The 21,474-nt window shown below is 45.0% G+C and overlaps 1 protein-coding gene and 1 long non-coding RNA gene across 4 annotated transcripts in view; both read right to left on the bottom strand.

Annotated features, from left to right (window-relative positions):
* The window catches only part of LOC123618652 (uncharacterized), a 168,539-nt gene extending 160,622 nt beyond the window's left edge, over nt 1-7,917 (bottom strand). For both annotated transcript variants that reach the window (XR_012503273.1, XR_006727112.2), the window contains exons 1-2: nt 7,127-7,917; nt 6,942-7,024 (exon numbers count right to left, since the gene is read on the bottom strand). This is a non-coding gene — a long non-coding RNA (uncharacterized LOC123618652). The remainder of the gene's footprint in view (nt 1-6,941; nt 7,025-7,126) is intronic.
* A 5,368-nt stretch (nt 7,918-13,285) lies between these two features.
* Nucleotides 13,286-21,474, bottom strand: part of SMAD4 (SMAD family member 4) — a 48,025-nt gene continuing 39,836 nt past the window's right edge. The window contains exons 11-13 of one of the 2 annotated variants that reach the window (XR_012503289.1): nt 21,256-21,394; nt 20,637-20,749; nt 19,653-19,790 (exon numbers count right to left, since the gene is read on the bottom strand). Coding sequence is in view for 1 of the 2 variants with exons in the window: in XM_074355225.1 (XP_074211326.1) it covers nt 19,579-19,790; nt 21,256-21,394 (351 nt within the window). In the remaining variant the exon portion in view is untranslated. Of the gene's footprint in view, nt 19,791-20,636; nt 20,750-21,255; nt 21,395-21,474 lie in introns of both variants that reach the window. The other variant, XM_074355225.1, reaches the window with a different exon arrangement.

Below are 21,474 nucleotides of genomic sequence, written 5' to 3'. Positions count from 1 at the left end.
GAGCACATGAGATGTGCTGTGAGTGTGAAATAAACACCGGCTCTCCACGACTTGGTGTGAAACACGGCGTAAAACACCTCATCACTATTTTTCTATATTGATACCATGTTGAACTGATAACATTTTTACGTATTACATCAAATAAAAGGTATTAGTAAAATTACTTTCACCTTCTTTTTGATTTTTTTCAGGTGGCTACTAGAAAATTTTAAATTATATCCAATGTTCACATCCTTTTTCTGTTGGACAGTGCGGCCTTAAAGACTCAGTTAAAACCATGGGTGAAATGGTTGCATTTTAATTGCATGGTATGAAAACTCCTCCCCTCTCCAAAAAAAAAAAAAATTGGTCCTAAAACCAACAAAGGTTTGATCTGGATGAGGGTCTAGCTGGACTCCTTCATTTTACAGAAGATGAAACTGAGGGCTACGGGGAAGTGACAGGCCTGGCTGGAGGTCACCAAGTGTCACTACAAAGCACACAGGCCATTTCAAGCTGGCTCACGAAACCGTGGGAAAGACGGGTGCCAGACTTCCAAAAATCCTTCAAACATGAAGGCCTCAAAGAGTATTTTTTAGGGCAGGGGCTCTGCCACCACCACCACCGCCACCGCCGCCGCCCGAGATCGCTCGGCCGGGGGTCCGAGCCATCGCACCACGGACACCTGAGACCTGTTCTCCAGGTGCTGGAAGGGGACAGGGGCCAAGTGCAGCACCCGCTGGAGCAGCGAGACATGGAGGTGAACGTGCAGACAAGCGGGACTGCACCACGTGGTACTCCGCCCGCCTGTGTGGACCCAAGGAGCTCGTGTTCTACCTGCTGGCGATGCGGAGCGCATCTCACGACCAAGGTGAGCATCTTCCAGTCCTGCGTGGCTTCTCAACTGCATTTCCCGTGGAACTAGAACGTGCTCTGCCAAGCCGGTGAGCATCTCTGTGACCTGCACACCCCCGGCCGCTGACTCCCCAGTAGCACCACCTCTTAGGTGTGGCATCGCCACGCCTTCTCCTCCTCAGGGCCTTTGCACTTACAGTTCCTTCTGCTCGGACTTGCCCTTTCCCGGATCTTTTTTTTTTTTTAAAGTATAGTTGATTTACAATGTTGTGTTAGTTTCTAGTGTACAGCAAAGTGATTCAGTTACACACATACATTCTTTTACAAGTTCTTTTTTGTTATCAATTATTACAAGATATTGAATATAGTTCCCTGTGCCATACAGTAAAATAATAATAATAATAATAATAATAATGCAGTATTTCAGTGTCTTATAGCTGAGTGACAGCTCAGAGTGGGGAGGGCAAGTCCAGGGGCCTTTTCCCGCCACCGGCAGAGACAGCTGGGTGGCTGCCAGCAGACAGCACGGGGCCTGAAGAGGTCTGGGTCTGAGGTCAACCAACTGGCAGCCTGAGGCCTAAATCTGGCCCTCCGACCTGTTTTGGTTGGCTTGCGATGTTTGACAGATTTTTTAATCATTTGCCAATGTTGCAACTTTAGGAAACGTCAATAGAAATACGGGTTCCAACTTCTCCTAAAAAATTAGACCTGGCAACAGGAGGCTTGTTGTCCCTGCTGCGCCCTCAGCTGGTGCCCCTTTAGAGGTGGCGCCTCCCACGCGGGTCCCCACGGCCCTCACCTTCTCCGCTGCACCCCCTGCAAGGCCCAGGGGCTGTCTCCACAGCTGCAATCAGCTTGAGCTCTAGGTTTCCTCAGGGCAGATGTGAGAGGCCAGGGAAGTCGTTTGCATATCTCTGTCACTAACAAAAGATGAAGAAATAAAAGCTAGGCCAAGAGGGCTTCAAGATTCAGGGGCAAAAAATCTTTTTTACTGGCTACTCCAGCCCTGTGCATCAACCCCCTCCTCAGCAGGGACACCCGAGTTTGCCATCTGATCGAATTTGTTTCTGCCGCAGCTCATGACAAAAGAAAAGATGGCTGTTTTATCCATTTTCCACCAGAAAACAGAGGTACCCAGAGGCCGCCATCCGCTGACTACAGGCAGCTGGCTCTGGAGCCTGGACCCCGACATCCAGGATGCCCTGCGGGCTGGGGCTCCCTTCCAGCATTCCAGCATTCCAGAGCCAAATCACCAGGATTTGTCAGCCAGGGCTGCAGGTGTTTTTGTCCTAAGGACAGATAAGGTCCCTCTGGGGGGCAAAATTCCATGCAGTTCACCTCCCCAGGGCTTGTCCCAAGAGCCATATCCAGGTGCGGGAAAGAGAAGACACGGTGGGAAGCCGCTGGCATTTCTGCTGCTTTTCCTGATATCAGGACATCCTCTGTTCCCGACAGCATCCTACTCTCAGGGTCCTGGAGCCCAGTCCTGTCTCCCAGGGTGTATGGCCAGCCACACCCAGACACCCTCAGCTTTCAGAACCTAGCCCCAGACAAGACTTGCCTTGCGGGGTCAGCCCTGGGACGGGAACGGGGCAGCCCGATGGACCTCTCAGCTGGGAAGCTCTTTCTGATCCCAGGAGACCTACGGATTGGGATTGTTTCTTGCAGCCAAAAGAACAGGCAGAAGAGGGCAGGCTGCCTTGGTAGGGGAGGAAAGGGGAGGGAAGTGGGTTTCAGCTATAACCAGGGTTGCTTGCATGGTTCAAAATTACTCAGTTTGGAGGGGTGGGGGAGGACAGTAAATGGCAAGGGCACAGCTAGCAGATGCCCATTCGCGTCTGTCCCCAAACCTGATGAACTAACACGGAAACATACTTGCCCAGCTGCCGGGGTGGGGGAGCAATGCCTGCCAGGTAAATGGCAAAGGATGAGAGTCCTTCATTTCACTCGGAAACAAGATGGAGAAAGATGGGAAGCAGGGGGAGGTGGCCTGCTCTCTGCCCAGCCAGGGAGCCTCTAAGGGTAGGACTGAGCTCACTTGCTCTGTTCGCAGTCACAGCATTTATGCTTCTATTTGCTTGTTTGGTTTTCTTTGTTTAGAAAAAAAGTGTCACACAGGGATTCGAAAAAAATCCCTCAATGAGAAAAGGAGCAGAGACGGTGCGTTTAGTCCTCTACTTTTCCAGGAGAATGAGGAAAAATAAGAATATTATTCAGGCTTGCTTGGATTTACTTCAAGAAAATACAGAAGTGCACACAAGAAGCTAACCAAAAGTGGTTGCCGGGGGACAAGGGAGAAAGAGTGTATCTCAAGGCATCCATTTAAATAATAAAGTGAAATTTAAAATAAAGAAGAATACCACAAACAACTTCATAAACAGTTTAAAAAGCAGATGAGGGACAGGTACCCTTAATTCTACTGCTGTCAAAGCACAGATACATTCAGTTGTGCCTCTTCTCTTTTTGCTTTGATTCCCAGGCAATTTGTGTATGGTTACAATATTACAGGGCACTTAAGCTTGTCTCCTAACTGTTTTACTGAACATTATCAATGTTTTCCAGTCTGTCAGGTAGGATTCATTTGGGGTGGATACAGAAAATTCCATCACCAATTTTGCTTCTATAGACCCATGGTCTTTATTTCTAAAGCTCACCAAGTTCATTATCTCTAAAGCACATCACTCAGCACAATCATGGCTGCAACTGGGGTCGATGGGAGAGCAAAACAGAGACTTTATTCTCCCAGGACACAGGCAGGAAAACAGAGTCAGGATCCACATACATCCCCCTCCAGGCAACTGTGACTGTTCATTGACCTAACACAGTGGAGCCCCCAGAAGGTTTTTATTTCCCCTCAGAGCTGAGTTCTTTAAGATCTCTTTACTTTTCATATTTAAATTATAGACTCACAGGAAGTTGCAAAAATAGGACAGAGAGATCCTATGTATCTTTCACCCAGTTCCCCACAATGATGACATCTTACATAACTCTAGCATATCAAATACATCAAAGCCAGGATTTGACATTGCTACAATGTGTGGGTAGTGCTATGCCATTTATCACACGTACAGGTCCCTGCAAACACCACCCCATTCAAGATAACCATCCCAGCACACAAAGCTTTCCCTTGGGCTACCCTCCCACCCACCCACCCTCGCCCCTAACCCCTGGCAACCAGGAATCTCTTCTCCATCTCCCTAGTTTTGTCGTTCAAGAAGGTGGTATAAATAGAATCAGACACTGTGTGACATTTTGAGGTTGACTTTGAGGGGACTATTCCAAATAGACTGTTACGAACATTTGTGTACAGGTTTCTGTGCGGACATAAGCTTTCACTTCTCTGGGATAAAGGTGCCACTGCTGGGTCATATGCTAAGTACTGAGTTTTTAAAGAAACCGCCAGACCGTGTTCAGACTGTTCCTATCAACAAAGGATGAGAGATCCAATTTCTCCACATTCTTTCCAGCGTTGCAGTTTGAGCATATCACACAAGTGGGCCAATCAGAGCCACTCCCAGATGTCAGCAGGTGACATGGAGAAAGGCAAGTTCTTTACAGTGTAAGCTCCTAGTTGCAGGTGGTCACCCTTGCCCCCCACGAGGAGAGCCTGCCTGAGTGAGAATGAAGTCCACCTACAGGAACACACAGGAGAGACAGTGTCCTGATGGAGTCGGGTCAGGCCCCGGATCCACCCGTGCCTGAAAGCCCCCCAGACTTCTTGTTACATGAGCAGTGACCTTTTTTTCCCCCTTAAACTATTTTGAGTTGGATTGTCCATCCCAAGCACCCTGACTGATGCACGGACAAGCCAGGTGACCCTGCCCAGGTGCCATGACAAGACCCAGACTCCCAGGAGCACAGTGGAAGCTGTCCTGACAACTTGGAAAGAGAGGAGCTGGTGGTGGGCAAGAGGCCAGAGCATCTGTCCAGGGGCGATCGGGAGAACAGCTCTCTGGGCTCGGATTCCTCACCTGTAAAAGAAATGGTCCCTATGGTCCCCCTGCTCATGCTCCTCAATTCTCTAAGTTTTCATTTCAAAGGAAAAATAATGCTAGCGAGTCTTTCAGAGCACTCACCACAGGTCAGTAATTCACCTAATCCTTATAACAGCCCTCCAAGGGGGTACGACTATGTCCATTCTACAGACGAGGAAACTGAGGCACGGCAGGACCAAGGCCAGGCTCACAAGTGGAAGAGCTGGGATGAGCCCCCGAGCAGTCTGGCTTCAGGGTTCTTACTGATGGCAACCCCTGAGCCCCTCAACCTCCCTCTCTGACACTTCCAGCCACAGGAAATTCTCCCATGGCTGAACTGAATTCTCAATCTGTCTTTCATCAGTTCCTTCTACAGTCTTTTCCTTCCCAGACTTAATCATTTGACTCTTTAGACGTCTCTCAAACGTATTAGCTGTTGTTCCTTTAAACATTTTCTTTGCTCACTAAGTTGTCCCCCGCGATTCCCGTCATGTAATCCCCAACAGTGGGGGGACTGTCACTCTGGGACCAACTCAGAGAAAGGCCTGCAGCAGTGGAGGGAGTGGCATATCACAGAGAGTGTCCCTGAGGCCAAAGCAAGGCCCTGGGGACTGGACGGTGCTGGGGGGAGGGAGGTTTAGGGGGCAGATTCTGAGATCCTGCTGAGGCCACCATCACTGAAGAATCGGGTGTCTGGGTGGCCCATGCCTCCTGTTTGTGAAAAGTCCCATGATGGGTGTCCTTGTCATCTTCTCCACGGTCCCCCATATTCCCCACCATTGCCACCACCGCTGCTTCTAGAGGAGGAAATTGCCCTGACACTTTAGCTGGTAAATGGTATTACTGAGATTTACAATCAGGCCTGACTTCAAAGCTCATGTTCCTTCTACAACATCATTAAATACAAGCTTTAAAACACCCCCCAGGGCTTAACATCACATTGTTGATGGCTAGCATGGAGGGTGCGGCTGGCCCCAAACAAGGGCAGCTTCTTTGGGAGAAAGCTGAAGTCAACACGTGGTGGTGAGAGCCATCGCACATGGTATGAGTAGAGACTCCAACCACCGGAGCAGAGGATACCACAGGAGACCTGGGCCTTGGAGCTGGACACTGAACTGGTGGGGAAGGGGCTCTTCTGGAACAATAGCCTTGAATGTCCCTGCATCCTACCAGGGGGGTACACCATTCTCAAGGACAAATAGCCTCAAAGCTATTTGCTGACTTGAAAAGGTGGTGTGAAGACTCTTGCAAAAATGCTCCCACAGCCATGGCCACGCCCAAGGCGGTAGCTGGTGGCGGTTTGAACTCCAGCTGCAGAGGCAGCTCTGAAACAGAGCCAACACCCACCTCCGGTTGCCCCAGGGATCCCCCGCCCCCGCACACGCACAGTACAGTATCTGATGAGCTCATCCATCCTGGGGCATCAGAGGCCCTCTCCCCTGGAAACAGGGCTGTCAGCCAGGAAGGAGGTTCTTGGGAGGCAGGCTTTGTCTCAGCACCAGGAAGAACTTCCCAAATTCAAAGTGGGGGCAAAATTGGGACCCAGCTTTGTGCTATGTCGTCTTCTCTCTGACGCTGGAGTTTCTAACGTTGTTAGCAGTTCTGGAACTGCTGTGGAGTTTCAAGCCACTGCTCACCAGCCCCCTCCAGTTCCACCTCTGCCCAACATCGCCTCTGCCACGTGGTTCACACGCCACAAATGCCTGCACAGTCCTCTGTTTAGTGGCCTCTCAATGGGCCAACAGTCAGGACGGCGGCTCAGTGACTGACCCCTCCAGCTGCATGTCTAAGGGCCAAGCTGCCCTTGCCCGCACGGACCGGCTCTCTCACGCTGAGGGCAAACCTGGTATTTCCACCTGCCGGCTGGGAAGGCATCCTTTCCAGGGCTGACCACCAAAGTTGGCCAAGACGGAGGTCTTGCCCACCCTTCCCACCAGGGGGCGCTTTAAGGGGAAAATTCGTGGGCAGCCGATTCAGAAGCCATTTTCCCTCCGGATTCTTCAGCAATTTTTCTAATGCAATTGTCCCACTGCAGCGCATCCGGAAAACACATTTTCCTGGTCTCACTCCTACACTTTGCCACTTACTCACCACGATTTAGATGTTACTTCAGTAAAATAATTTATGACTAACCTGGTATTCCTTCAGAAGTGTTGGATTTTCAGGAAACTGAGACCCAGAGAGATTTAAGACCCCTGTGCTTCACTTTTCCTCATCTGTAAAACAGTAATATTCCCTCATTAAATGTCTGCGAGAATTAAGTGAGCAACTACAGGTAATGAGCTCAAAGCAGCGCCTGGCACACAGAAAGTGCTCACCCAATGTTAGCTGTTACTTTGTTGTCCTTATTTTCAGCCTCCTGGGCCCGGCCCTAGAATTCCCTCTTTGGCCTGGAGGTCCCCGGGCTCAGGGGTCTCCCTCAGCCTTTAGTGACGGGGGCTCTCTGGAGAGCTCATGAGTACCAGCTGTCCTTCCGACGCTCTGACAGCCAAGCCATTAGCATCGGGGGAGGCTCTGACCCCTCCGGAGCCCAGGAAAGGAAGGAGCCCGGGAAGAGAAGGGGCCCGGGGACGCCGGCCTCCAAGGTGGCCAGTGCAGCCGGCTCAGACTCCAGACTCCGGGCAAACGAGGTCCTGGCTAAGTTCCTCTGCAGACCAAGGCTCCTGTGGACGAAAACGACAGCCGTCCTAGGCTGTCTCCCGGAGTCCTTGCGATATCCGGATTAAAGATCCCAGACAGCCGCCATCTAGGGGGCAGAAGCACCGGCTTCGCCCGATTCCCAGCTCCCGGGGCGGCGGCCGGGCACACCCCGCGCCAGCCTCCGCCGCCGTCGGGCTCGGGTACCAGGCGAGAGGCTCTGGGCTGGGACCGGGCGCGCCCTCCTCACCCGGGAGGAGCCGGGAGGAGTAGGCCGGAGGGAAGGGAGCCTCCGAGGACCGCGCTGCGCGGGGCGATGGCGACCCCTGGCGGTCGTGGCGGGAAGCGTAGAGCCTGAGCGCACCTCCTGCCCGCTGGGCCGGGTCCCCCGCGTCCCCTCGCGTCTTCTCTCCTCCTCGGCCCCGCCTTCCCCGCCCCTCCGCGCCTCCCGCCCCGGGTCCCAGCCACCCGCAGGCCCCGACTCGCCGCACCCCTGATTCTTGTCTCGCCCCAGGATGCCTGTCCCCGGCTACCTGTTGGCTTCCCGGTGCACGCGGCTCATGGTGGCAGTTCTGAGGGAACGCAGAGCCGTGCTGAAGGAGAGCCTCCCCCGGGGAACGAGGTGTCCTCGGCTTCAGGCAGTCACCTGGCCGAGGGCTTCCCCGGACCTGAAATCCGGCCGCCGGCGTCCAGAGCTCGGACTGTGAGCCCCGCTGATGCCGGATCAGGGGCCGCCGGGACACTCCGGGGGTGGCGGAGTTGTGCGTGGAGGAGGGCGGGAGTTTCTAGGGGCAATTGAGGACCCTCGACAACCCCCTCCGGCCGGCACAGTGATAGGCCCCTGCATTTCCAAGGTCACGAGTATCCCCCAAACACACTGGCTTTCCTTTAAGGCTCTGATGATGTCCTGGCTGTGGTGATGAAGTAGTGGGCACGTTGTTAAGTACTTCACATCTATTTTTCTCAATTTATCCTCACAGCAAACCTAAAACGTTAAGTATGCCTGTCAATATTTTACAGATAAAGAGACCGAAGCGTAAAGAAGTTATAGAAGTTGCTGAAGGTGCAACAAGGAGTGACCACGGGTCTGACGATGCCAAGACCCCAGAACCACGACCTACAGGCCTCCAGGTGTCTGCCAGTCCCCGGAGCAGGGGTTACAGGCAGCAGCGTTTCACCCTCGGTGGGAGATTTTGCAAGTCATCACCCTCCTCCCCACCCCCCTCTCCGTCCTATCTGCCAGTCCTCAGTGTACCAGGGAAAGGTGCCTCCAGGACCCCAGACGGTGATCTGTGAGTCCTGGGAGATTCGGGGACATGCTCTCATCCCGCCCCATTTGCCCCTCAGCCTTTGTCCTTCCAGACTGAGGCTCCGCTTCTCAGAGGGTTTCCTTAAGGGACACTGAGACATGGCCTGGGCTGGCTGCAAACTTAACTTCTCCTGAGAGAGTCCAGCCTGCCAGAGCAGGAAGGCCCCACCTTCCACTAGTCACCTGCTGCCAGCATCTCACCCTGCCCAGAGCAGAGCCGCCTGAGGCCCTCAAAACAGCCCATTTCAGTAGGCACTGGTCACCTGTTTGAAGAATCAAGGAATATACGTTGTGTTAATTTCCCAGAGCTGCTGTAAGGAAGTGCCACAAACCAGGTGGCTTAAAGCAGTCTGCTGACTTTTATTCACTCACAGTTCTGGAGAGTGGAAGTCCAAAAGCAAGGTGTGGGCACAGCCGTGCCCCTTCTGAAACCTGTAGAAGAGGACCCTCCCTGCCTCCTGCAGCTTCTGATAGTGGCCAGCAAGCTCGGAGCTCCTTGGCTGGTAAGTGCATCACCCCAGTCTCTGCCCCCGCCTTCACAGGGCCCTCCCTGACCCAACATGACCTCATGGAAGACATCTGCAGAGACCCTATTTCCAAATAAGGTCACATTCACAGGTACCTGGGGTTAGGACTTAAGCATTTTTGAAGGACACAGTTCAACCCATGACAACTGTTCAGGGCACTGAGCTTGTGGTCTGATTTTCCATTAAAACTGGAGCTCTCGGGTCTTGGTTTGTCACAGCAAGAAAAACGTGGACAGCGTTTATGAGATGGTGCTGCCTTACACACTGTGAAGATGTACGTATTTCACTCCTGATTCCTTTCCCTTTTTATTAGTCCATCAGTGATGCCTTTGTGGTCACGGTATGACTGTTTACTCCAGGCTTAAGTGCTTCTGTTTCTCTTCCGTGTTTGGTGTTAAAATGGAATATTAACTTGGGATATAGCCTCTCCCTCCCAGGCAGTGGCACGAAGCATGCTAATGTCAGAATAGGTCACGCTGACCTCGCGTGCTCACTGAGGTCTGATCTCCTCTGCCTGGGCCTTAGGCCTCATCACAGTCCAGCCCCAGCTCTCCTTTCCTGCCGCTGCCCGTCCATTCATATATGCATGGGCCTCCCTGCCCATGGCTGTTTGCCCTGCCCAGGAATGCCCCCCGGGTTTCCACATCCATGCCTTTGCTGTGTCATTCCTGGAATCCCTTTCCCAAAGCCAGCTCTTCTGTTGACATGTTCCCCAATCTTCAAGGCCAAGTTCAAAGGCTACCACCGCCAGGAAGTTTTCTTCACCCTACAGCTTCCTCCTGAGAAGGCTGGAGGCCCAGGTTGGCCTTCTGTTCGTTGCAGCAAAGTGTGTTACAGCTCAGTGTTACAGCTCAGTTGTGACAGCAACCTGGATCTGGGCGAGAGACCAAGCAGCACTCGGAGGGTTGATGAACTCAGATTTATTACGCTAGTGGGCCCAGAGGAATTAATACTCCAAGCTCTGGACCCTGTCTATAGGTTTACACAGGCTTTTATAGGCTGCCAGCCTATACTTCGCAATATCATATGCAAATAAGGTGTAACAAAAGTGACTGACTAGGAATGAGCTTTGTAGAAATGGACCAATCAGGAGTGATAAAAATGGACCAATCAGGAGTGAGCTGAGGGAACCAACAGAATCTCAGGGATAAGTTCTGCTTTCCTAGAAGTAAGCCGTTTAAGAGTTAAAAAGTAAGATAATGCTGCTGGGCCAGGGAACCAAATGGTGCCGGCAGGAGAGTAGTGGCCCTGCCTGGGGGCCCTGCCATCTTTTTCATGGGGCTTCCCACCTCACATTAAGGCACTGACCACAAGCTGTTTTGGTCTGAAGCAAATTTATGTCTTTCCTTCACTCCCCCTATTCCTAGTAAGCAGTAATGAAGTCTGGAAGAGGCCCATTTCATACAAGGAATAGCTGAGGTTGTGGGGGGATGTTTACTTGGAAAAGAGAAGACTTACGTGAGGCATGTGCCCCAAGCCCTTCAACTGCCAAGATTCTATCAGACTATGAGCTCCTTGTAGAAACTATACCTGGGCTTCTTTAGAGGTCCGTTACACACACACACACACACACACACACACACACACACACACACACACCCTCTTCCTAGCACAGAGCAGTGCTCAAATGTAACCTCCCGTCCCATATTAATGTCTCTCTTTTACCCCTTTCAGGTGGTGGGGTAGGCAGAAGTCTAAAGATAACCCTCAAGATTTCTTGCACCCCAGGAAATTCCTACCCTGAGGAATCCCCAGGACTGTGGAGATGATGGTTTCACTTCTGGGATTAAGCTATGTTACATGGCGCAGTTGACCTTAAAATAAGGAAATTATCTGAGTGGGCCAATACTGATTACATGAGTCCTTGAAAAGCAGAGTTCCCTTCAGCTGGTCACAGAATGAAGTCCAAGAGTCCAAGAGGATGGTCTTCATATGCATTTTGTGTGTGTGTGTGTGTGTGAGTTAAGCAGTTTATTGTTCTGTTTTTTGTTTTTAATTTATATATATTTTTATTGAATTATAGTCAGTTTACAATGTTGTGTCAATTTCTGGTGTACAGCACAATACTTCAGTCATATAGGCACATTTATATATTCATTTTCATATGCTTTTTAACCATAAGTTACTACAAGATATTGAATATAGTTTCCTGTGCTATACAATATAAATTTGTTGTTTATCTATTTTATATATATTAGTATCTGCAAATCTCGAACTCCCAATTTAACCCTTCCCACTCTCTTCCTCCCCTGTAAATCTTGTATTCAGTGACCTCACTGGACTCACTTATTAGTTCTTAGGAGGTTTTTTTTTTTTTAATACATTACTTAGGATTTTTTACATAGACAATCAGGTCATCCACACATAGGGAATGTTTTATTTCTTCTTTCCCAATCTGTATGCCTTTTATTTCCTTTTCTTGCTTTATTACACTGGTTAAAACTTTCAGCACTGTAAGAATAGTGAGAGCAAACATCCTTGCCTTCTTCCTGATCTTAAGTGGAAAGCATTCAGTTTTTCACCATTAAGTAGGTTTTTTGTAGATGTGCTTTATTAAGTTGAGGAACTTGTCTTCTATTCCTATTTTCTGAGTCTTTATCATGAATGAGTGTTGGATTTTTCACATGCTTTGTCTGCATCAAGTGCTAGGATTTTTTTTCTTTAGTCTGATAATGTGGCAGTTAGACTGTTTTTCAAATATTGAACCAGCCTGGCATTCCTAGAATAAACCTCACTTGGTCATGGTGTATAACTTTTTATGTTGCTAGATTCTATTTGCTAACATTTTGTTAAGGATTTTTGTATATATATTCATGAGGGGTATTGGCCTGTAGTTTTTTTCTTTGTTTTTGGATTGTCTTTGGTTTTTATCAGGGTAATACTAACTTCATAAAACAGTAAGTGTTCTTTTCTATTTTCTGGATAAGATTGTATAATCGGTATTAATTTTTCTTTGGTAGAACTTCCAGTGAAACCAACTGGAAACTAGAGATTTCTTTTGAAGGACTTAAAAATTAATTCAATTTCCTGAATAGCTATAGGCCTATTCAAATAATGTATTTCATTTTGGGTGAGTTCTAGTAATTTGTGTTTTTCAAGAAATTGGTCAGTTTCATCTAAGTTGTCAAATTTGTGTATAAAATTGTTTGTAGTGCTCCCTTACTATCTTTTTGATGTCTGTAGTGGCCACAGCGATATCCCAGTTTATTCCCCATATTGGTCATTTGCGTCTTGTCTTTTTTTTGTCAGTCTGGCTAGAGGTTTGTTGATTTTACTCATCTTCCCACAGAACCAGTCCTTTGTTTCATTAATTTTCTCTACTGGTTTTGTCTCAATTTTATTGATTTCTGCTCCAACTTTCGTTCCTTCTTCTTGCTTTGGGTTTTTCTAGGTGTTTGAAGTGGCAACTTTCTCCTGAAGTGCTTCACCAAGGTATGGTTTTTTGCCTTCAACAGAATGCCAGTTGACAACCCTCTTCAAGTTCTAGTGTAAAGTACTGTGAACTTTAGTTCAGGCGAGAACAAGTCCCTCAGCCTGACAAGTGTCTCTGGGACTCACATCAGCAAGATCAGAAAGTACTGGTTTGGTCATGTTTTTTTACAAGCCAAAGAATCACTTACCTGACCACCCCTCTGCTCCATAATGACCCCCATTTCATAGAGGAGGCAGCTAAGGAGAGAAATAGCTTTCCTTAAATCCTTAGATGGGCAATGATTGGGTCTCCAATTTCCAATTTCTGTCTCTCCTTTAAGCATCTTGGTTCTCATAATTCCCAGCACCCCATCTCTCCTCCAACCACCATCATTCCACTCTCTCCTCTTAGAAATGAGAAAGAATGGGGACTGTTCTCCCATGGCCATAACAAATGCTGTATTTCCCACTTTAATGGTTACAAAGCAATGAAGGAAAATGTTGTCCTCATGTCTGAGAATTCTATGTGATTAGGAGCTCTTTCCAAATCTGAAACATCCACAACCTTAAGAAAAAGAATGAGCACATAATGATTTGATTGGCTTTCTCTTTTAATCAAAAACATACTTTGTTACAGAGTTCTCAGGAAAGGTTCAACTATTTTTCAGCCACAGACTTCAACCAGGCAAAGTGTACAGAAAGCCACAAAGGAACTACCGGAGCTTTAGCTGACCAGTTTCCCCAAAAGCAGAAGCTAAGTGTGGCTCTTCTCTGAGTTCTGGCATAGCTGCATTCCTCTGACTTCAGGGGAGGAGACAGAGTGGGGAAAGACTACCACCAAATCTGTCCCCAACCCCTAGTCACCTCCTCCGAGTGGTTCTGCAGCCCACCAGGTTTTCATCACCTACAAGCGTTCACGCTTTTCCCTTAAATCACATGTCCATGGCACTGGCCAGAACCCAATACATGGAAGAAGCCTGCCGACTCCATGTTTAGCCTTTTACCCAACCCAAGCCCATGAGTCCTTCTATCAATGACAAGCAGCCATAGCAACAGCAGCTGGTTTCATCCCTTTCTCTCCAGCTACCACAGAGCTGGCCTCTACCAGGACTCCCCACCCCCAAGGAAGGCTCTCAAGGTCCTTGAAAAAGCCAAGTCCATTAATTACACTCATCCAAGGTTAGGCTGGAAGAGAACTCTGAAAGGAATGCTCCAGCCAAAAGTCTTCTAATCAAAATGGACCTAAAAAGAGCCAAAAATAAAGTAAATAATCATCCACTGGTACTGTTTTCTTGAGTCATATAAACCACTTAAATTGATTCAGTTTCAGGGAATTTCCCTGTTTTGAGCATAGAAAGAGCTAAGAAACCAAAGACTCAAAGCAATGACCTCTAATATCATTAGGCATTTACAACAAATTTTCAATCCATTTTAGTTTAAAAAAGAAAAAAAAATTACCAGCACACAGCACTTAAGAGAATGGTGTCACACACATACCAACCCAAAAGGCAGAATATCATGACTCAAAAAAAGCCTTAATACACCTTGAACAGAGATGATGGGAAAAATAAAATGAAGGCTTTTCTCCATCTTTTTTTTTTTTTTAAAGTATTTATTGCAGCCCCCAAGGTGGTGCTAGGCCTTTGGTTGAATTTAAGTCTTAAGGACATATTATGTAACTTCTTGTCCATAGAACAGTAATAAAATATTAAGCCTAGTCTTATTTGAATAATGTGGAAATAAGTAAAAAGCCCCCTCAAACAGCAGACCAAAGGTAAGGAAGAAATCAAAAACTGCTGCAAGGCAGGCAAGGTCACTTAAACTTCAGAGCTGGAAGAACTCATCCAGTCCAACTCCCTCATTTTACAGATGAGGCAACTGAGGCCCAAAAAAGGTAAATGACTTGCCCAAGGTCATACATCAAATTAGTGGCAGAGCGCAAACTAGAGAGTGCAACTGTCTGGCCCCAGCCCAGAGCCACTTGTTCAGACTGAACAGGAACACTGGTTCTGAGATCTACCGAGAAAACATCTGAAATAAACTGTGAAAACTATCCACGTCAATAGAGAGAGATGATTGTCTTCACCAGAGTTTTTTCCTTAGTTCTTCCTATATTAAAAAAAAAAAAAAGATGATGATGATGATGGAAAGAAAGAAGATTCACTCATTCAAGTCTGATGTTAAAATCCCTGAAAACGTCAGCAATTACTTTAGGTACTCCTTGGGGCAGGACATCAGACCCTCGATTCTCATAAAGGCACCTATAGGTCAAGAATAACTGTAGAGGAGGAAGGCCAGAAGACAGGACTCCAAAAGGGGACACCAAAACTAAACAAACATGACCCTCTCATTTTCCATGGTTTTTGTTTTTTGCTCTCGTTCTTTTTAATTTTTTTGGCTGGTGCCCTCTAGGCTACTGGCTCTGGCTATTGATGCTAATTTAGTAACCAACCCTTGTAACCCCAGTTTTCATCTGAGCAGCATTCAAGTGGAAGAAACAAAACCTTTTCAAAGGGGGAAAACATGAATATGACTCACTTCTCTCTACTTCAACTACCTGAAACTCAGCAAGAATCAGGAAGCACACTAAACAGTCAAATCGGTAACAAATGCCGAAGCACTGAAGTCCTTTTCAATACTTCACAGGAAAATTTCTTGGGTCCCAACCTAGTTTGCCCTTGTGTTTTAAAGAAAGTTCTAATAAGTACAGTTATCTGGTTTCCTTGCCCAAGCAGCTGGGAAAATGAATCAGAAAGGAAAGAAGAAACTACAGGGAGGTACACTAACAGCACACAGGAAGTAGTTGCTGTTAGTAAGGGTGTGTGTGTACAAAAAAACTAAACATTCCAAACCACAGCAGTCTGTGACCATTTAGTGAAGGGAAAACAGTCCCGCCTGTCTTCGCAGCCCCTGAAGTCTACGAGACAGAGACATACACATGAAAACACTGTATTCAGTATGTTCTCTAATACACATATTAAATAACTCCATCCAAAAAATGGCCCAAGTGAAGAAAGTTTTACTGCTTAAATAAGGCAAGTTTGGATTATGCAGAAAATTCCATTCCACAGTGAGACCAGATAAGATAAATGACCTAGCAACACGGGGGCCAAGCGCTAGGGACAAGGCTGGGCCTGAAGATGCTACCAGTAAGGCCACTAATTTGTTTACATCCTTCCTGATATATCTTAGGAGAAAAGAAATTATCTAGTTATTAGGGAAAAAACAGACGCTTGCACAAAAGATTCTCAAATCCTATTTTCTATAGTCTTGCAAAGGAGGGTTTAGGCAATTATTTACAGATAGCTATCTGCAACAAGATGGGTTCTGCCTTTAGGAAGGGGGGAAAAAAGCATTTCTTCATGCTATTATCTGCTAGTCCTAGCCAAAACGCTCTATCTACGAAAAAGTTGATAACTGACTTTACAAGTAACTGCTTTCATATACTCATTTACCCCAGTGACCTAAAATTCACCATTTTCCCAACCTGCTCTCATTAAATAAAATGCCAGTAAAATGACTCAGTGATGGAGAGAGCAGACTATTGAAACTATCAACAAAAACAAGCCTGCCTTACTCAGAATAAAGCCACTTCTTCCAAAAGGCTCTCAGAAAGGTTCTGAACTAATCTGATTTTGCATAATAGCTAGTGAGTAACTGTTAACTAGTTACCACCAAACCAGGAATAGAAACATTGCACCATATATTCTTTAACCTCCATAGAAGCACCACGGGAAAGTGTAAAATTTCCCTTCTCCAGATGCGCACGGTCAAAAAGACAACTGCAGTAAACTTTTAAAATAAGATATTTATCACCTGAAAGACAGGACATTGTATTTCGCCTTCAGATGTTCCATTACAAATACACCCTTCCTCACAAAAGTGGATGTTTAGCTTTGAAATACAACACAGCTAATACGTGTTCAGTTTACTTGGATATTTTGAGTATGGTTATCCGTAAGCCAGGCCACCCAACCTGTAAACTTACTATGTTTACAGGAGGAACGGCACAGGCGACATACTTAATTAATGCTTAGGTCAGTATAAATGAGCCACGCTTCTGGAAAAACAAGGGAATATGGCAGTGATTTATTATTATTATCTTTGTACACCAGGGGTAGTACACTATAAAAAAATGAGATAGACTATATCCCACAAATAATCTACTCCCTGGAAAATAAAGGCAACACCATTCTGAATGTAAGGATTTCCTTTTGATGACACACGGAAGGCACTAGACAGAAGTGGGATGGGCCCCCTGCTGGATTACCACGGTGCGTGCTTGGTTCACTTCTCACTCTGCTTTCACTGAAGTTCAACATGTTGAGAGTCTCTGAGATATGAACTAGCTAGAGAAAACCCACCCAGAACCACATCCTCGTAACAATCAGATTCCAAGAATTGTGGAAACTACTCTACCCTTAAAATAGCCGTAAAACTCTTAAACCTAGTGATTCTTTTAGTCTTACTCGTCAAAGATGACTACCTCTAAGAAATGGAACTACTGTTTAACAACTAAGTCTTCAGGAATAACTGATTATAATATACTAGATGTTTTCTCAAAAACATGAGACTGAACCCAGGCACAAACAGAAAGCAATCAATTAACTAGAAGTACTTCTTCGTACTTGTAGTATTTTTATGGCTCTTTGCAGAAGGAAAACCAAGGCGGGTGGCTTGGCCTCAAGGACAGACTTCTTAACAAATATTTTCCACAATACTTTCCCCAGATGACTAAACACGTAAACCTTCCTTAAAGGAAGGAGGCAATGGATTATATCATAGCATGCTTATGGTTCTAGCCAAATAACTTGGATTTTTAAAATCTTATACTCTAAAACTCTCTCCTCTGTTATTCTTCATTCATAGTAAAATGGACCTAAAGTCAAAAATTTCTAGAGAATGAAGATACCTTTAAAATAATCTGCCAATAAAACTGAAAATCACCAAACTTTTACAGATTAAAATTAGGTCTTCAATAGAAGTATCTGTAAGTACTCAAGAGTATAAATAAGCTGGGAGAGAAGTGATTTTAAAAAACAGAAAGACATGTAGCTTAGATCAAGATCTGTTTAAATCACAGCAGTAAGCAAACTCTGTGGTTTCTAGGATGGTCTTATTAATAAGACCTAAGCAAGGAAGTAGATCTGTTCACTTAAGTCAATATAAGGATGACTATCATGCATAAGAGTTTTTCATGTCTCAAACTTGTAACACACCTGCAATAATCTTATTATGCTTAGAAAGGCCCTCTAAGTAAAAAGTAAAAACATCTTAAAGATAACCCTTGATTTATTTCACACTATTTTATCCTGTAGACAACCTATTTATCTTATAGACAATCAGGCCTAGTTTTGCTACAGTAAAATAAAAGTTTAAAAAATAACCAACTCTACACTTGATACACAATGTCTATAGGGAAGTAAGTCCTGGTAGAGTGGGAGAGAAAAACCAAAGCTGCCCAATAGTACTGGCTGTTGCCTGTCATTTAGTAGAAGGTGTCTCGCCACTGAGGTTGGACTCAAAAGTGCAAAAGAAAAAACTTAAAAATCAAACCTAGAATTCAACTTTGCATGTTGAGACTCAGTTTTATTTATGCTACTAGCTAAGTAAAAAGCATACATATTGTGTCTGTGGTACAGTCAATACATTTGCAACTTTTCTACTTAAATTCTCTATACAAAGTCACTGCCATTTGATATGACCATTGATGGCAAAGGGCTTAGAATAACCAAAAGGTATAAAAAAGTTTGCAGTCTTGCCCCAAGATACAAAAACTGAATTTTAAACAATGTCATAACATACATGATTTAAACAGTATACGAAAAAAAAAGTCACACATCAAATCAAGTACAAAAATATCCAAACTACCTATTATGAACGGTAATGTTTCCATTATTCTGCACAGTATTTAACATAGAATTTAGCAGTTTCCAAAAAACTCATTATTTAGTTTAAGCATTGCCACCTTTGCAGAACGGTGAGATATTAGGTGGAGTGACATTGCTTTTAGTGTTTTTAAAAATACAAAACCTTTCTCTATGTTAATGAAGAAAATAAATTCCTCTTCTAGGCTTCTTTGTAACCAAACTTATGCCTAGAAATATAGAATACACCTACTGCTTAACAGGGCAAAAGTATATTTATTGATAGTTATCCAACAAAGATAACAAATGTAATTTTAAATGATATTCCTCTGTCTGGTAATTTTAAGGAATTCTCAATATACACAGATTAGTGTTTTGCCTTGGCAAAAATAAAATTGAAGTTGCAAGACAATCTGAATTGAAATCATTTTCACTAGTTTAACTTGCAAAAAAATATTTTGGATGGAAGGTTATAATACATTATTATATTATTTTTTAAACAGAGTGAAGTTGCTCTTGGTAAAATTAACTCACCCACATGGCACACTATTTTGGAGTAAAGTATGTTCAATACTAACAGCTCACACACAAGATAACAGAGGTGAATTAACTGTGAGAACTTCTCTGCCTTTAAAATCAGCAGTACTGAATTTACTCTGTAGAATAACACACACATCAATGTTCTGCATTTTTATAAAAGGCTCTAAGACATTTAAAAGGGCTAAATTTTCCAGCAGTGGAATGACTCCTTCATACGTAACTGATGAAGATTTAATAAGAATGTGTTTTTCCTGATCTTCAAGCTGAGCCATGCCTGAAAAGTTCTAAATAGGAAAAAAAAATAAATTGTTTTAATCCAGTTTCTGTCTGCTAGGAGCAAGGCAGCAAACACATTTTCAACCCTTTATGAAAAGATAAAGCAGAACAAAAGTGAAATATATCTTCAGATTATAAACAGGATTGTATTTTATAGTCCACCATCCTGATAATGTTAAGGGCCCCAAAACAGTTAAAAGACCTCAGTCTAAAGGCTGTGGGTCAGCAATAGGCATGGTGTGAAGCACTTCATCTAGGAGCTGGAGGGCCCGGTGTAAGTGAATCTCAATCCAGCAAGGTGTTTCCTTGATGCTCTGTCTCGGGTAATCAGGTCCCCAGCCTTTCACAAAGCTCATCCTGAGTATGCATAAGCGACGGAGGTCATCGACACCGATCCCAGCAGCGGCTGACAAACCTTCACGGAAAAGATTTGGAAGACGTCAGAGGGTCAGGCTGACCTCCTCCCATCCTCCCTAAATCTTACATTAATAAGGTGACCAGCTTTCTTTAGATCTTTCTCCCCAGCATATAACTTCTCTGTCAAAGTGCCAAGAAGTAAGTGTAGCTCTACACTTTATCAACAGGGGCTGAAAGCTGTTGGTTAAGACAATTCACATTCCACATGGGCCTTCTAGCTACCACCAGTCATAAATCACCACAATCCACCAACACCACACCCACTTTTCTCTTTAGAAGTGGGGGTGAAGGGATAAGAAACGACTTGTTTTTAAGAGGTAGTGCACGTCTACAGGTTGGTTCTAAGAACCTTATTGTCTGTCAAACAGTCTAGTTCAGGGTAAGACCTGACTAATAATGAGACAGTTAATAATTCTGGTTTCACTAAGACTTCTTGGATGACCCAGATGATGTCTCTCAACTTCACAATGTAACAGGGATAATATGCAATTACTCAACAGGGGGCAGTAGATGAGAATGAGAAATGTTACTAAAACTTTGTGCATACTAGGAGTAAAAGCATATTTATAACATCAAAACTAGAAAATTAATGGTTTAGATACCAAAATTTTTTTAAAAAATCAAATTCTCTAAATGAGTATGCCTTATCTACCTCTAAATTGTAAACTCCTGAACATAAGTCACAATGGAGACTCTGCATCTAATTTTCCAGTCAGAACATACAGTCATATAAGTCAATCTGCATTCATCAATATTACAATGAAACTAATGGGAGGAATTTGCATGTACTGTAGAGAAACCTGCAGGGCCACTGCAGTTTTCTTAGCCAGTGTGATTTGCTTACCACACTGAAGAGGTTAAGAACAGGGGTTGAATGAATCACTAGTTATGCCTTCAGACGTGGAAGATGGGTGCCACGTGTTTCCATCATAAAAGTCTATAGTCAGGAGTTTAACTCTGCAGTAAAAAATTCCCCATCAGTGTGAAACCTGGCACACAGTTCAATTTTACCCTAAAATTAAAAAAAAGTCTACAAGTTATCAAAATACCACCCTCACTTAGTTTTCTCTCCATGCTTAGCACACTTAAAAAAAAAAAACTGGAGAGGTGCCTAATTCTGAAATTGAAATATGCTTTCCTTCTAGAATAAAGCAAAGCATGTCAGTGATTACAAAATTAAAAGGACCAACACAAAAAGGGGAGATTGATCAATATAATAACAACCCCCCTTTTCTCCTTTATCCCATACTCCCTTTTTGATACAAAAAGAATGAACACAGGGTCCTAGACAAAGGGCAACTATTACAAAAGAATGTTTTTTTACAAATTCAAAAATGTTATCATCCCAGTAAAAAAACAAACTTTAACTTCTATTATTGCTTAAAGTAACTAATCAACCAAGTCAATTAAGATAAAATGCCAACTATTGCACTTAAAAAAAAAAATATCAAAAGCATACTTACTGATAGCTGGGGCTATTCCACCTACTGATCCTGGGCCGGGGATGTTTCCCGCCACGGCTGCTGCCTGGGCAGCCGCTGCAGCCTGCGCTGTGGCCGCCTGCTGCTGCATCTGACGATGACACTGACGCAAATCAAAGACCTTTAGAAAAAAAAAAGGAGAAGTCTCACACTATGAGCCCATCAGAAAATATTCCATACATCAAAAACCAATGCACAATT

Source organism: Camelus bactrianus, chromosome 30 (assembly GCF_048773025.1).
Source record: "Camelus bactrianus isolate YW-2024 breed Bactrian camel chromosome 30, ASM4877302v1, whole genome shotgun sequence".
Classification (NCBI taxonomy): Eukaryota; Metazoa; Chordata; class Mammalia; order Artiodactyla; family Camelidae; genus Camelus; species Camelus bactrianus.
Note: the sequence above shows the minus strand (reverse complement) of the source record. Positions and strands in the feature narration are given on the sequence as shown.